General features: G+C 44.9%; 1 protein-coding gene across 4 annotated transcripts in view; it reads right to left on the bottom strand.

Moving 5' to 3' along the window:
• CLEC16A (C-type lectin domain containing 16A) overlaps positions 1–11357 on the bottom strand; it is a 105509-nt gene extending 94152 nt beyond the window's left edge. For all 4 annotated transcript variants that reach the window (XR_008597969.1, XM_054993187.1, XM_054993189.1 and 1 more), the window contains exons 1-4: positions 11117–11357; positions 6172–6300; positions 4680–4813; positions 3306–3454 (exon numbers count right to left, since the gene is read on the bottom strand). Coding sequence is in view for 3 of the 4 variants with exons in the window: in XM_054993187.1 (XP_054849162.1) it covers positions 3306–3454; positions 4680–4813; positions 6172–6300; positions 11117–11196 (492 nt within the window). In the remaining variant the exon portion in view is untranslated. The remainder of the gene's footprint in view (positions 1–3305; positions 3455–4679; positions 4814–6171; positions 6301–11116) is intronic.
• Positions 11358–13838: the final 2481 nt, after the last annotated feature.

Genomic DNA, 13838 nt, shown 5'->3' with positions numbered 1-13838 from the left:
AGTGAAGCTGGCTTACTCAGAGCAGATTAAGAGCTGGAAAGGGTTCGTGGATGCTGTTTTGCTCTTTCAAAATCAGGCTGACATGGTAGCCAAGAGCACCTTCTATCAGCTGCATCTGGTGCGCCAACTCCCTTGTTACCTACACTCAGCAAATTTGGCCAAGCTGACCTATGCTTTTGCAACCTCACACTTGGATTACTACAATGTGCTCTACTGGGGCTGCCCCTGAAAACAACCCAGAAATGACAACTGGCCCAGAATTCAGCCACCTACTGGCAGGGGCTAGCCACTGAAACATACGTTGCCCACTTTGACACAACTACATTGGCTAGCAGCCTGTTTCTGAGCTCAATTCAAAGTGCTGACTATGACCTTTAAAGCTCTTCACGCCCTGAGATCTACATATTTGTTCTGGCAGCAATCTTCTGGCGATTCCACCTCTCAGGGTGGCCTGTCTAGCATCTACCAGAGCTCGGGCCTTTTCTATTGTGGCCCCTGCTCGGTGGAATGGGCTCCTTGAAGAGATGAGGGGAGCTCCCACCTTGAGATCTTTAGGAGATGCTGCAAGGCCTGTTTGTTTGCTGGGGCTTTTGATAAGGTTTGAATGACGGGCATCTTTCAAGGGGGAGAGGGGGGATTTAGGGGATGTTATTTTAACTATAAATGTTTATCATCTGTTATTGTGACTGCCTTGAATGTTTTAATAAATAAAATGAATGTCTTTGAGGGCCAACAGGAGTAAAGAACCCTATACTGCATTGTTACAACTTTGGAACTTTTATGCTGGAAGGTTTAGTGCTTTACTATCTGATCTAGCCTGATCTTGGCTGGGATCGCATCTAGCCCAGCAGTGGAAGAAGACAGAAGTAGGTGGGGCTCTGACACTCAAAACAAAGTAGCCCAATAACTAGAACTGGAGAATTTGAAGCAGGATTTTTTCCCATGAGGATGCCTTATAGTACTTGCTTTTTTTTTTTGCACATCTCAAACTACTCAAGATTCAAGAGCTTAAGCAGTGCTTTAAAGTGGCATCCATAGAGGGGTGTACACTTAACAAAAAGTAATTTTTTCAGATTCAGTTATCCCCAACACCATACAGATTTGGTATTCCAAGTATTCAGGTCCAAAAATACTGGTATAGTATTTGGGTGCTGTTCAGAATTCTCAATATATTCAGAGGAAATCTTTTCCAGAGACTGAAGAAGCTGTTTTTCAAGCAAGCTACACCAAAATTTCAGGGAACCTAGTCCTGCCTGTCCACTAAATACCCCAGGTTTCATGTCAATTGGGCCAAGGGGTCCAGTTCTAGGGACTCCAGAAAAGATGTGCCCAGCCACCCTTCATTATTTCCTGTGGGAGGAAAACCATTATCCAGTGCTTTCTCCAGGTCAAAGCCAAAAGCATAAAAAAGAGCCTCAGCTGAACACGAGAGCAACCACACTGGCCACGCCTCCCAGTGCAAACTGAACCAACAAAGTCTAACCAAACTAATGTTAAACCAGAGAATCCCAGAAGAACCATTCTGAAGCAAGGGACACTGTTACAAGCCCAACAGAACCAGTATTATTTAGAGATGCCAGGCAGAACCCAGGGCCAATGCAAGCCCAACAGCCCAAATAATCCAGACATATTTAGATATATCTGAATAATGTTAAAAAAAGTATTTTTGGTATTATTAAAAAACAGATATACCAAATTGCTCAACCCTAAATCCATATAGGAGTCTGGAAAAAGGAGGAGAGGGAACCACACTGAGCCCTGTGAGCACATAAAGCTACCTTCAGTCTTCTTTACATTGACTGGCAGCAGGTCTGTGGCATTTGGGATAGAGAAAGTTCTTTCACACAACCTACTACCTGATTCTTTCAAATTGGAGATGCCAGGGTTTGAACGGGGGACTTTCTGCACGGCAAAGAGATGTTCTACCCCTAACCCCTAAGCCATGACCAGCTGCCTAGAGATGTGGCAGGTTCCCCCTCACTGGCAGCCTTCAAGGAGAGGATGGATGAACACTGGTCAGGGATGTTTTAGGTTGTTCCTGCATTGGGCAGGGGTTTGGACTAGATGGTCTGTAAGACCCCTTCCAACTCTACAGTTCTACTGGACAGCCAATGCCATGCACTGGTTAGAGTTATGGGTTAAGCTCTGGGATACCCAGGTTCAAATCCCCACTGTGCCATGGGTGCTAATTGGGTTACCTTATGCTGGTCACTCTCAGCCTAACCTACCTCACAGGGTTGTTGGGAGGACCAAATGGAGAAGGGGATATAAATAGAGAAAGATGGGATATAAATTAAGTAATAATAGAACTATAGGAGACAAGACAGACAGAGCCAACTCTTCACAAAACAAGTTTTTAAAGGTTTTCCCAATGTTTATTCTAAAAAGTCATATCCAGCCTCTCAACCAAAAATCTGAGGTGCCATAGAATCAACAGAATTCAACTAATAAATCAGCATGAAAAGAAAACAGCAGTGAAAGCATCAATTGACTAAAGTCAGCACATAGAAAGATCTTACCACCTCTGAATAAAAGGATTCAGCGACATCTAAAAATGCCTGGTGAGCAAGTGGCTGTTGAGAGGCAGCTGCACAGTTGAGAGGCCACTGAAGAAGAGGCCCTCTCCCTGCCAGCCCCTCACTTCACCTCGGAAGTGGACGGAGCTGCTGGAGAACGGCCTCTCAAAAAATACTGCTAGGCAGGCTCATTAAGGTGCACCAGTCCTTCAAATTCCCAGCCCCTTTGGGATCTGTGGTCTTCAATTTTTCCAGACCCAAGACCCACCTTTATCATCCGAGTGGGAGCATAAGATCCACTGAACTATAACTCCATGGCAGAAATTATGGGACATCAAAGTACTGTGAGAGGAACAAGAAGGGTCAAAGTTATGACCTCACAGATCAAGGGGGTGCTCTGTGCTGCAGGTGGACAACAGCACTGGGAAGCCAGTGCTGGCGTGGTGGCCTGACTAGGAAAGAAAAGAAAGGAAGGAAGGGAGACTTATGGGAGGGAGGGTGCCTTTGAACCTGCCTGTGCTGAAGAGGAATCCTCTCTATCACTGAATGACCACACTTTGCCCAATTGAGCCTTTCTGCACAGTTGCAGGAGGCACAGCACTCTGGTTCCCTATGCATATGCAGTAGCCACAGGATCTTTCAAAAGACAGCCCCCCCCCAAATATATGGCGGCTGTACCACATGAGGATCCTGACCTTTGAGATGAAGACCACTGATTTCAGATCAAGGCTTTATTTGCATTCCAAACACACAATGTCATTAGAATGTTTCTCTTAAATTGCAACTGACCTCGTTATAAAAAAAATGAACGGTGTGGTTGTTGAGTTTCAGAGAGAGGGTTTTCAAGAACGATATGTAGTATGCCATGATCTCTTCATCAGAGAAGTCAAATTTATGCACAATGATAGAATTCACGTAGTTGTTAGAGAGCAGGTAATCTGGGAAGGAAGCAAATCAGTAATCAGCAAAAAATAAGAGTAATGTTTGGACCCCTGAAGAAATTGAAGATTTCATGAAGCATTCTGTCAAGCAAGGTTTATTCCAGGAGTTATCTCAAAGTCTTCAAAAATACTTGACAATGCAGCGCAAAATGCACAATGCCAAAAAGCCTTCTACGAATCAGGAAATCACTCCTGCAAGCAGCACATTCACCCGCATAAATCAGTACACAGAATTACTTCATCTCATTTATTCACGTTTTATTCTGAGATCCATCTACCTTTAGGCAGCAGACATTTTACAGAACATATTTAAAATGGTTAGATCACAAAGAACACGCCTCAGCTTCTGAACAAGACGCACACTTCATCACTTACATAAGCAACTTGCAAATGCGCTTTCCCAGCCCAGCTTTTTCAAATGCCATTAATTCCGCTCACTGTAACTTTTACTCCCAGGAAATCAGAGCTTTGTGCTTAGGCAACTTTAAAAAAAAAATCAAACCTTGTAAATAATTCTTTTTAAATGTGTATCACAGTTCTTATCAACAAAACTCAGTTTATGTTTTTCATATTTAGAGTGGGGTAGGGACTTGTAATTAGGAAGCAGGGAAAGCAATTCAGTAAAATGCCAGATGGAGCCAGAGTCCATTTTCAGCCTCTAAGTCAACTAAAGAGGCACCAGTCTCCATGAACTATGACACTCAGGGATACACAATGCTTTAAGTTCTGGATGTTTAACACATTTACTTGCTGCACTCTCCACAGATTTGCCAAATGCGGTTTTCTTTCCCATCCCAAGCAGTAAAAGCCTAATTTGTAGCAATGTTGCCTGAAAGTGATCATCCGTTGCACGATTCAAACCCACAGCCTTCAGGTCAACGATGCCTTGCCAAATGGCCACCACCTCACTTACACAATGCAAACAGAGAGAGAGAAAAGCCAGCATGGTGTAGTGGTTAGAATGTCAAGACTGGGATCTGGGAGACCTAGGTCTGAATCCCCCACTCTGCCAGGGAAGTTCATTGGGTGACCTTGGGCCAATCACACATACTCAACCTATCCTACTTTGCAGGGTTTTTGTGAGGATAAAATGGTGAAGGGGACAATGCTGGAAATCAGTTTAGGTACCCACAGGGGAGAGAAATTAAGTAAATAAAAAGAATGCTGCAAGAACACGACTAAGTTGCTTTTGTGACAAAGGAGACGAAGTATGCATACTCACAGAGAGACGTCTCATGGCTAATGTTCTCAAAGAGGATGTTCAGTGTCTGCAGAAGCTGCACACATACGTAACGGCCGGACTTCTGACGCAGGATGTTCAGAAAGAACACAAACATGTTCTTCTCCAGGAAAAAACTACAAACACCAGCAAAAATGGTTACCTATTTACTTGCTCCATTTGGCAAAATAAGTATTTTTAAATTATTTTGCGAACATTAGTTATCTAGATAAACCCATCGTTTATGACTGTCCTTTCACCAAGGGAAAGCCTCGCGGCATGGAAGGGATGCCTGAGGCAAAACCCCCTAAGCCATAGCAATAAAACTAAGTAATTGACCATTCCTATCCTTTGAGGTACTGTGTAATTTTGCAGAATGTCCTAGATTCAATCCTGGGAAGGAACTCAAAGAGCAGGCAGAGCCTCTCTGTGCCTTAGAGAACTTCTGTCAGATAGCAGAATACTGTCCAACTGAAAAGAGGGCAGGTTCAAAGATGTACCCAGGGCTTTTTTTCAGGGGGAACGCGGTGGAACAGAGTTCCGGCATCTCTTGAAAATACTCGGCAACAGTGCTTGAAAATAATATTATTTCAAAGAAACCCGTGCATTTCGTCCTCATTTCCCTATTGAGAGTTCCACCACCTCTTCCCCCCCACCAAAACCCCTGGATATACCCCATTCTGAAAATCTTCCAGGAGAGATGCATTTTAACAGAACACCAGAGGACTAAGAAGCCAAACAAGTTTCAGGAGGCAGGTGCAATCTCCTGGGAACGGTCTCCTTATCAGTGAGGTGAGGTGAAAAAAAATCCAGAAAACTGTCCAATGCTGTATTTTTCCATAAACTTTTCCACCCCGCATATGTAAATATAGTATCTGTTTCTCTAGTTGTCAGGGCTGTTGCACTGCATATCAATCACGTTAGATGGGCTAAATGCGGATCTGATGCATGGATAAACCCCAGTGCTTGTATATAGTCCAGGCTCATACAGGGTGTATGCCCTCTTCTGCTAACATCATTTATATTGACAATCCCACATCACTGCTTCCAATCCTGCTGGCTTGTAAAGCACAGCACACCCAGCCAACTTCAAAATCTGGGTAGGCTTCATAAAGTGGGAGGCAGCCCGTCCGGTACCTTGGCTCCAGTTTGTCTGGGGCTTTCAAAAAGGAACGCTTTGAATGGGGCCTGACCAGAAGCCACTGAAGCTGTCAACATACTAGCATTATATTATCATCACTGCCCCACGTGAGAATCCTAGCTGCTGCCGTCCGATTAAAATTCCCAGCCTCATTTCAGCAGCCTGTTCCAGATGTTACCAATGTATGTGCAACTGAGGCCATGACTTGGCGACTACATGTTAAATTCAATAGGTCTTACTTTTGAGCAAATCTGCAAGGAATTAAGGTGCAAATCCTTTTTAAAAAACAGAAATCTCCATTAGCTGATTAACAGTTCACCCTGTAAAACTCAAGTACAGTTTTAAAGCACTTACTCAAACACTGAACTGTCATTTTGATCTCCCCATATAAGGATTTCTGTTATAGTACGAATCGTCTCCACCAACAGGTTGCGGTTGTGCTCAGTCACAGTGGTATTTTTGGTCAGAATGTGATACATGTACCTTAAATGAGAGAAAGAGAAATGGTTACTGATTGCAACAAGACCATTGTCACATTTGAAATTCTTATCAATGAACTTGAGAGTTTGTGCCAGAAGAACCGCAACTTGGAGAGGTGTTCCTTAAGTTTCACAGTGTTTTGAGAAACCACCTGGGACATTTTGGCTTCAGATCAGCAAGGAAGCCAAGTCGATTAACAAAATTATTCCCAGGAGCAAAGATCCAACCATAAGCGAATCTAACAATGTAAGACTTGTAACTGCTTTCTACCTTCAGCGGACACTTCCTTTACTTGCTCATCTGCTGAGGAGCCCCAATCCCCTCAGAAGACTCTAGGGTGCACATGCTTGGTTCATGAGGACAACTAACCAGACTTGGGGGGGGGCGGGTCGGGTCTAGCTGCTCTCCCACCGAAACAAAAAACTATACCAAACAACACAGCTTGCCCATGGCTTCACAGCGCAGTGCAAGATGATACTAGAAGAGCCCTGCTGGATAAGACCAGAGTTCTACCCAGCCCAGAGCTCCGTTTCCTATAGTGACTGACTGAACACTGCCAGGAAGTCAATAAGCAGGGGAGCACAAAGACTGCTGTTTGCTCCTATGCAACTGATATTCAAAGGTATACAGAATGGAGGTCTCATAACCACTAGCCACTGACCGAGTTAACCTCCACTACGATTAATCTGTCTAATCCCCTTTGTATAACAAATCTTGCCCTGCAGCGGAATGGAACAGCCCAGGAAGGCACCTTTATAGTGGAATAGGCTTGCAGTCTTGCACTGCTTTTATGGCATTGCCTTCTACCTTTGTAATGTCATTTTTTGCATAGTTCCTAGCATACCTGGCCTTACACAGTTTTATGGCTCACCTTGTTTTTTAACTCTCTAATCCTAGATCTATTGCATCGTTCATCCTATCATATCTGACTGCATCATTCCATATTCTATAGTCCACCTTGAGTCTCAGTGAGAAAGAGAGCTATAAATAAACAAATTGTGGCAGTGAATTCTACACATAAACCATGCTCTGGCAAGGTAACTTTATTTTGTCTGTCTTTAATCTACCCCCTATCTACTCTTCTGGGTAATTCCGGGGTGTTATGGGCAAAAGGAACCCCTCCCCCATTATCCACACTAGGCATAATCTTATCAAGCCTCTATCATGTCTCTGCATAGCTGTCTTTTTTTTTTCTGCTTACACCAAAAGGTCACAAAACTCTTTAGCCTTTTCTCATAGGGAAAGTTCCCAAACTTTTTTGAAATTTTGGCTGCCCTCAGTAGTTGTAGACAAACTGTCTTTCATCCTAGGACCCTCTGAAACAAGTTCCAAAACTGACAAATGGTGCCATGGCCACACAGAGCTGCACTGGGGTTGCTCCTTTTAAAAATATATACTGTAAACCCCTTCCATGCCATGTTAGACTCGTGGAATCTCTCTCAGCAGAACTCCTCCATTTTTGTTTTCCTGTTACTACTTCCCACACTGTTCTTTGCAACCCTTGGAGGCGCTTCTGCTCCCCTCCCCATTTCTTACAACATTTACCCATCTAGACCCCTGCAACTTCCTTCAAATAAAATTTGCCCAGTCTCTCATTAAGTTACTGAAGAGACACAGAAATCAGGGGGCTGTGTGAGTGCCAGTGAAATATCAAGTGAGGCCAGTGAAATAATGTATTAGGACACAGTATGCAAGCCATAGCATTACACAGAACAGATCTTCCTGGACATTGCAGAAAACAAAAGTAGTGTGATCTGGGAGGAAGTCACAAGACAGAAGCTACATCATTCTGAGTGGAGGTATGGGTTTGTTAGTTCAAGAGAAAAAACGCACACAATGCCTTCCTAAACAGATTCACACCCTTCTATGCCCTATGTCGGAATGGGCTCAGAAAAGGATGACTCAGTTGAGGATTGCACTGAGAGAGACTGTCTGATCTTTACCTAGCTAAAGTTCACTGCAACCAAGAGTCCTATTGAAACGAAAGGAACTAACTTAGTCCCATCACTTTCAAAGGGAATCCAGTTCCAATTAACTTTAGCTGGCCTGGCTGTTAACGCAACTGTAGTCAAACATGTATAAATAAATCATCGCCTGTAAGTTGATACACATCCTGACATCGGCTTGTTGTTACTCTGGTTGGATAGACTTGTTTTCTTCAAAAAGTGTTACAGATCACAACACTATAAATTAGGTACAGCTACGGATTATAGATAAAAGTATGGATTAGATATCTAGTAGCCCAGTCCCAAATTCTATGTGACATTGTCTTAGTTGCAAGCAGGTGTCCAGCATATTGCATCTTACCCAAAGACAAGATAGGCTTACTATCACAAATTGCAAAACTGAATTATTCCAGAACTAATAATGGTTTTAAAAGCAACTAGGTTTAGAAAGCTACTTGGGTAGAGGTTTAGGGATAGTAATCTACACTATTATGTTTCAGTTTGTTGCTGAAAATATGCTCCTACTATGTAATTCCCATGTCTTTTAACATGTCACGTTAACACTTAAGCTTTGCTTCAGTTCTAGATTTCTGATATCAACACCTTATTGCTTTGCTTATTGGATGTCCCAGCCTGTGGATTGTATTTGACTTACACTGCATAATCCTCCTTGAGCCTTGAGAAAGGCGGACTATAAATAATATAAATAAGTTTACCCATACCTTTTATCAAGGTCAGAGTAGCAGGCTGAAACAAGCGATGGGCAGTTTATTCCGTGGATTTATTTGTAAGGCCAAGAGCAGCTTTGGTTCAGATCCCCCATTTTAATAAAGGTGACTAGCCCAACCTGAATTCAGTCAGGTCACAGGTTTGTGCATCAATTGTAAAGCTGCCTTCTGAGGCTCAGAGGAGGCCCCTTCCTCAAGCCTCACTTCATGGGGATGCTCCAGGCCAGCGATCATGTTTCTACAACAGTTTTGTTTAGCGGTTAAGAGCAGGAGGACTCTAATCTGGAGAGCAGGGTTTGATTCCCCACTCTTCTGCTTGAAGCCAACTGCGTGACCTTGGGTCAGTCACAGCTCTCTCAGAGCTCTCTCAGCTCCACCCACCTCACAGGGTGATTGTTGTGAGGATAATAACACATTTTGTAAGCCGTGCTGAGTGTGGCATTCAGTTGTCCTGAAGGGTGGTATATAAATCAAATGTTATTATATTATTATTATAGCTTTCTGGACACCATTCAAAGGGACAATTTGGACGCAGTTTGTCTCAAACACTAGGTTCCATCTTACTTATTTGGGGCAACAAGTATTTATTTACTAGTATAACCAGATTACAGATGTTAGTGCTTAGTGCTGAAAAACAGCTGCTGTTTCATACATCAACAGTTCTGGGTAAAGCTACGTAACCAGACTTAAGTACCCTTCCTGCAGCATTAACTGTTGAGCTAATTTTGGTTTATCCTACTTCAGTGGCGCTTCTAATCCATCTTATCACAATGCTGCTGTTTACATTTCCCAAATGCATCCAAAACATCACCGTCTGTTGAGCAGGACAACTGACATAAGAACTACCCAACTAGATCAGACCTAAGATGCATCTAGCCCAGCAGGAACTAATGGAATGCCTCTTGGAAGCTTACAAGTAGAGCATGAAGATGACAACCAGTGTGGTGTAGGGGTTAGAGGGTAAGACTATGATCTGGGAGACCCCATATTCCAATCCCCACTCTGCCATGGAAACTTGTTGGGTGCCCTTGGACTATCACACACTCTCAGCCTTACCTACCTCACAGGATTGTTGTGATGATAAAATGGAGAAGACAGCAATGTAAGCCATTTTGGGGAGAAAGGCAGGGTATAAATGAAGCAAACAAACAAACTTAGTTGTCCTTGATAACAGCTACCCATATGATAAGCCTCCTACCAGGATTTCCCCAATTCTCTTTGAAGATATCTACCCTTTGTTGGGTGTTATGTGCTGTTGTGCAATTCTGTTTAAACTTCAATAGGCATCAAAACACTGACTCAACTCCAGGGCACCTGGGAACTGGTTGGTCCACTGCAGTGACTCAAGGGCTGCTCTAAATAAATAGTTGCCTCAAGAGCTAATCAGCATCTGCGGCTTGGTCCCAAGAATTTCACACACCTGAAGAGCAAACACACGGAACGCTGGAATGCTAGGCATGATTCCACGGGAAGAAGCGAGGGGGGGAGACAGCAGAAGTTACTTCAAAGTAAAAACATCCAAAAGGGAGCATGCTGAGGATCACTGCACTGCTGGCACCTGCTTGACGTGGCCCTGACACTGCTATTGTTTTGCCTGCCCACCTTCTCCCAGGATTTGGGTACCTGAAGGACCACACCTGGGTGGAAGACCAATACAACAATGGCACAAACACAGGGGCAGATAACTCCATGCGCACATATTTATGCATATGTACAAAAAAAAGCATATATGTTTACAAGGAAGAAGGGAACTTGGACTCTCGAACACTTATACCCTCAAAATCTTGCTAGTCTTTAGGGTGCTATCGGCCTCGAATCTGGGTCTGTTTACAAAGGTCATGCATGAATATGTGCGCGCAATTACGCACACGCACAGACGCAGAAATAATTAAGAGCAGGTTCCCACACAGACGCGCTGATCTTGGACTCTCTGAGGCAGCGGCTCCCGCTTCTTCCTCTGGCTTCACGGCGGACGCCGCGCGCCCTCCTTTCCCTTGGCAGGCCTCGTAGACCGGGGGGGGGGAGGGGAGGCACTGACACGTGTCGGCATGCATTCACACGACCCCGCCCACACCCGTGTCCCAGCCGCTCTTCTTCCTCCACTCGCCCGCCCGCCCGCCTCGCCGCCCGGGCTGATGGACTCACTTGAGGTTGTCGAGGGAGCGGACGTTGCGGACAGCGCTGCCGTGCCCGCCGCCGCCCCAGCTGCGCGACCGGCCGAACATCCCGGCGGCTTCCTTCGGGGAACTGAATAGCCCGGGCCTCAGGCTCCGGTTACGGCCTGGGCCCTCTCCGCGCCCCCTCCGCCATGGATTCAGGATGGAAAAGGCGCCCGACGCCGCCGGCCCTGGACTGACATTCGGCCACCACACAGCTGAGCCCAGCCGCTGAGGGAGGGAGAGCGGAGCCGCGCGGGGTACGCCGAGAAACGCAGTCTCCGCGCAGCCGCAGCCCATCCACTGGAAAAGGAATGTGGACTACGAGTCCCGGCGTGCACCTCGGATGAGCGCCCAGGAAGGTGGGTGGGTCTTTGTGACCAGGCGGAGGGGAGGAGCCTAAAGCCTGCGAGGGCTGGAGAGGTGTCTCGGTGAGAGCGTCTATAACAGCGTTTTAGTAATTAATCCAGAGGAGGACCAGTTCGGATCAGGCATCTGATGAAGAGAACTTGATTCTCGAAAGCTTATGCTACAATAAAATAAAATTGGTTAGTCTTAAAAGTGCTACTGGACTCTTTTTGATTTTAGTAATTAATGAAAGTGTATCATCCTCCTCATCTTCATCCGGCTTGCAAACTTCTTTGCATACACCAGAAAGCAGCATGACAGTATGTGATTAATTAAAACGAATGAACAAATAAAACCATTCCATGGCAAAAGAACAGATTGGGGGGGGGCGTTTCCCTCCCATCAAAAAAAGTAGTTGAGGTTGACACAGGTCCCTGTGGCTGGGAGATCTCTTGAACATACCTGAGGATCATGTAGGTTGGGGAAGAAAAACAAACAAGGTGTGTGTGTGGGGGGGGGATCTCTTGTTTCTGCCTAAAAGCCACCCACTGGTAAGAAAGGATGGTTAATTATTAATTAAAGCAAGGGGAGGGTGATTGAGAGTCAGGGCACTTAGCAATATCTTGATCGCAGGTATATAAAGTTGCAGTGAAACTGGACCTTGTCCCAGGTGGGTCACAGCCTTACGCTTATTCTCATGCAGTGAAAGATCCCAACAGATGCAATGCACATTCTGTGGTCAGAAGTTCCGTCTGCAGCCCAGGAAATGCTCTTTTTTGCCGCCTGCTTCTCTCTGCCCTAGGGGTGGGAAGTGTGGCAGCACCAGCTTGGCCAAACAAAGGCCTTTATTTCTGTGTTCCCCAACAAGCCAGGACTAACTATGACTAACTGTGGAAGAACCATTATTCAGTGAGAAAGGGTTTGCATGCAAGTTCAACCCCCAGCATCTCCGGTTGAAAGGACCAGATAGCAGGTGATATGAAAGACCTCTGCCTTAGACCCTGGAGAGTTGCTGCCAGTCTGAACAGACGATGAAGGCAGCTTCATGCATGCTCATATGTATATTGGCACCACTGGATTCCATGGTAGAGTTGGAAGTAGGGTGGTCTTGAGGTGTGTGTGTGCATGCAAGGTGAGCTTCAGGGCAACAGCTGCCTTATTTGGGAGGAGAGAGAAGGAGGAGGAGAAAAGAGACCTGGAGGGCAAGGAAGCTGTGGGGCTGGTTTTCAATCTCAGCAGGGTGCACATCATGGCCTCATTCTCTGATAGGGTTGCCATGTCCCTATACCCTCCTGGCAGGGGGAGGGCTGGCACTTACCTCATGTATGTCGTGTGTTCGCTTGTGCGATGGCATCACTTCCAGAAGTGATGTCATTGCACCGGTTGTGAGAGGGCTCCTGCATTCTGCATGGGGCTGATTAAGACGGCCACTCCTTCCTCTGGAGCTGGTGTGGAAGCTCAGGGAGAAGTAACTTCTCTGTTGAAAAATATGGGGGCTCAGCTGGAAAAAGAATCTGAGCAATTAAATCAACTTTCTACTAATGATATGGCAACTGATAAATCAGTTCAACAATTGTGGGAGTTGATTGAAGCTATTGATACATGAGTTCAACAGATGGAGACTAAAATTGCTGCCCTGGAAGAACGAACCATCACTCATGAGACAGCCGTCTCAGCTTCACATACTGTTCTCTCTAGCCTAATCTCTCATCTAGAGACTTATGGACAGCATCTAAATACTGTGTTCTTGGATTATCAGAAGAGTCTGAAAAGACAGGCCAGAAAAGGCTGATTGAACTCATGGAGACATTACTTTGTGAGGTTCTGCAGCTTCCGGCTGATTATCAGTTGCCAATTGACCAAGTCTACAGGATTCCTTGGGCACCAGGCAGTGTAAACAAACCAACTCCTATCATTGTTCAGTTTCTACGAGTGGGGGTGAGACCTCACCTTTTACACTTGGCAAGAGAGAAACAGGACTTGTATTGGGGTCCTAACAAACAAAGGAGCATGCTTTACCGAGATTATACTAAAGAGTAGTGTCAGTATTACATCATCAACTCACAAAAGATCAATTCAGCAACCTGGTAGATCTTAGATGTGATTATTTGTTGGGGGGGGGGGAGATTTCAACGAAATACTAAATACAGCTTTAGATTGAAGTACACCCTCACATAAGTAATGTTTATTAGTGAGATCTATACTTAAAGCTTATATGGCTGAATTAAGTTTGATTGCTACACCCAAAAGAGACTATACCTTTATTTCTTCTGTATATCACAACTGTTTTCAATTTGATTATTGTCTTGTTTCAGCTGTGTTGATGACTCAGATTAAAGCATCTACACCGAACTGGAGAGCCA

This window comes from Eublepharis macularius, chromosome 12 (genome assembly GCF_028583425.1).
Source record: "Eublepharis macularius isolate TG4126 chromosome 12, MPM_Emac_v1.0, whole genome shotgun sequence".
Lineage (NCBI taxonomy): Eukaryota > Metazoa > Chordata > Lepidosauria > Squamata > Eublepharidae > Eublepharis > Eublepharis macularius.
This window is presented reverse-complemented; position numbering and strand designations above follow the sequence as displayed.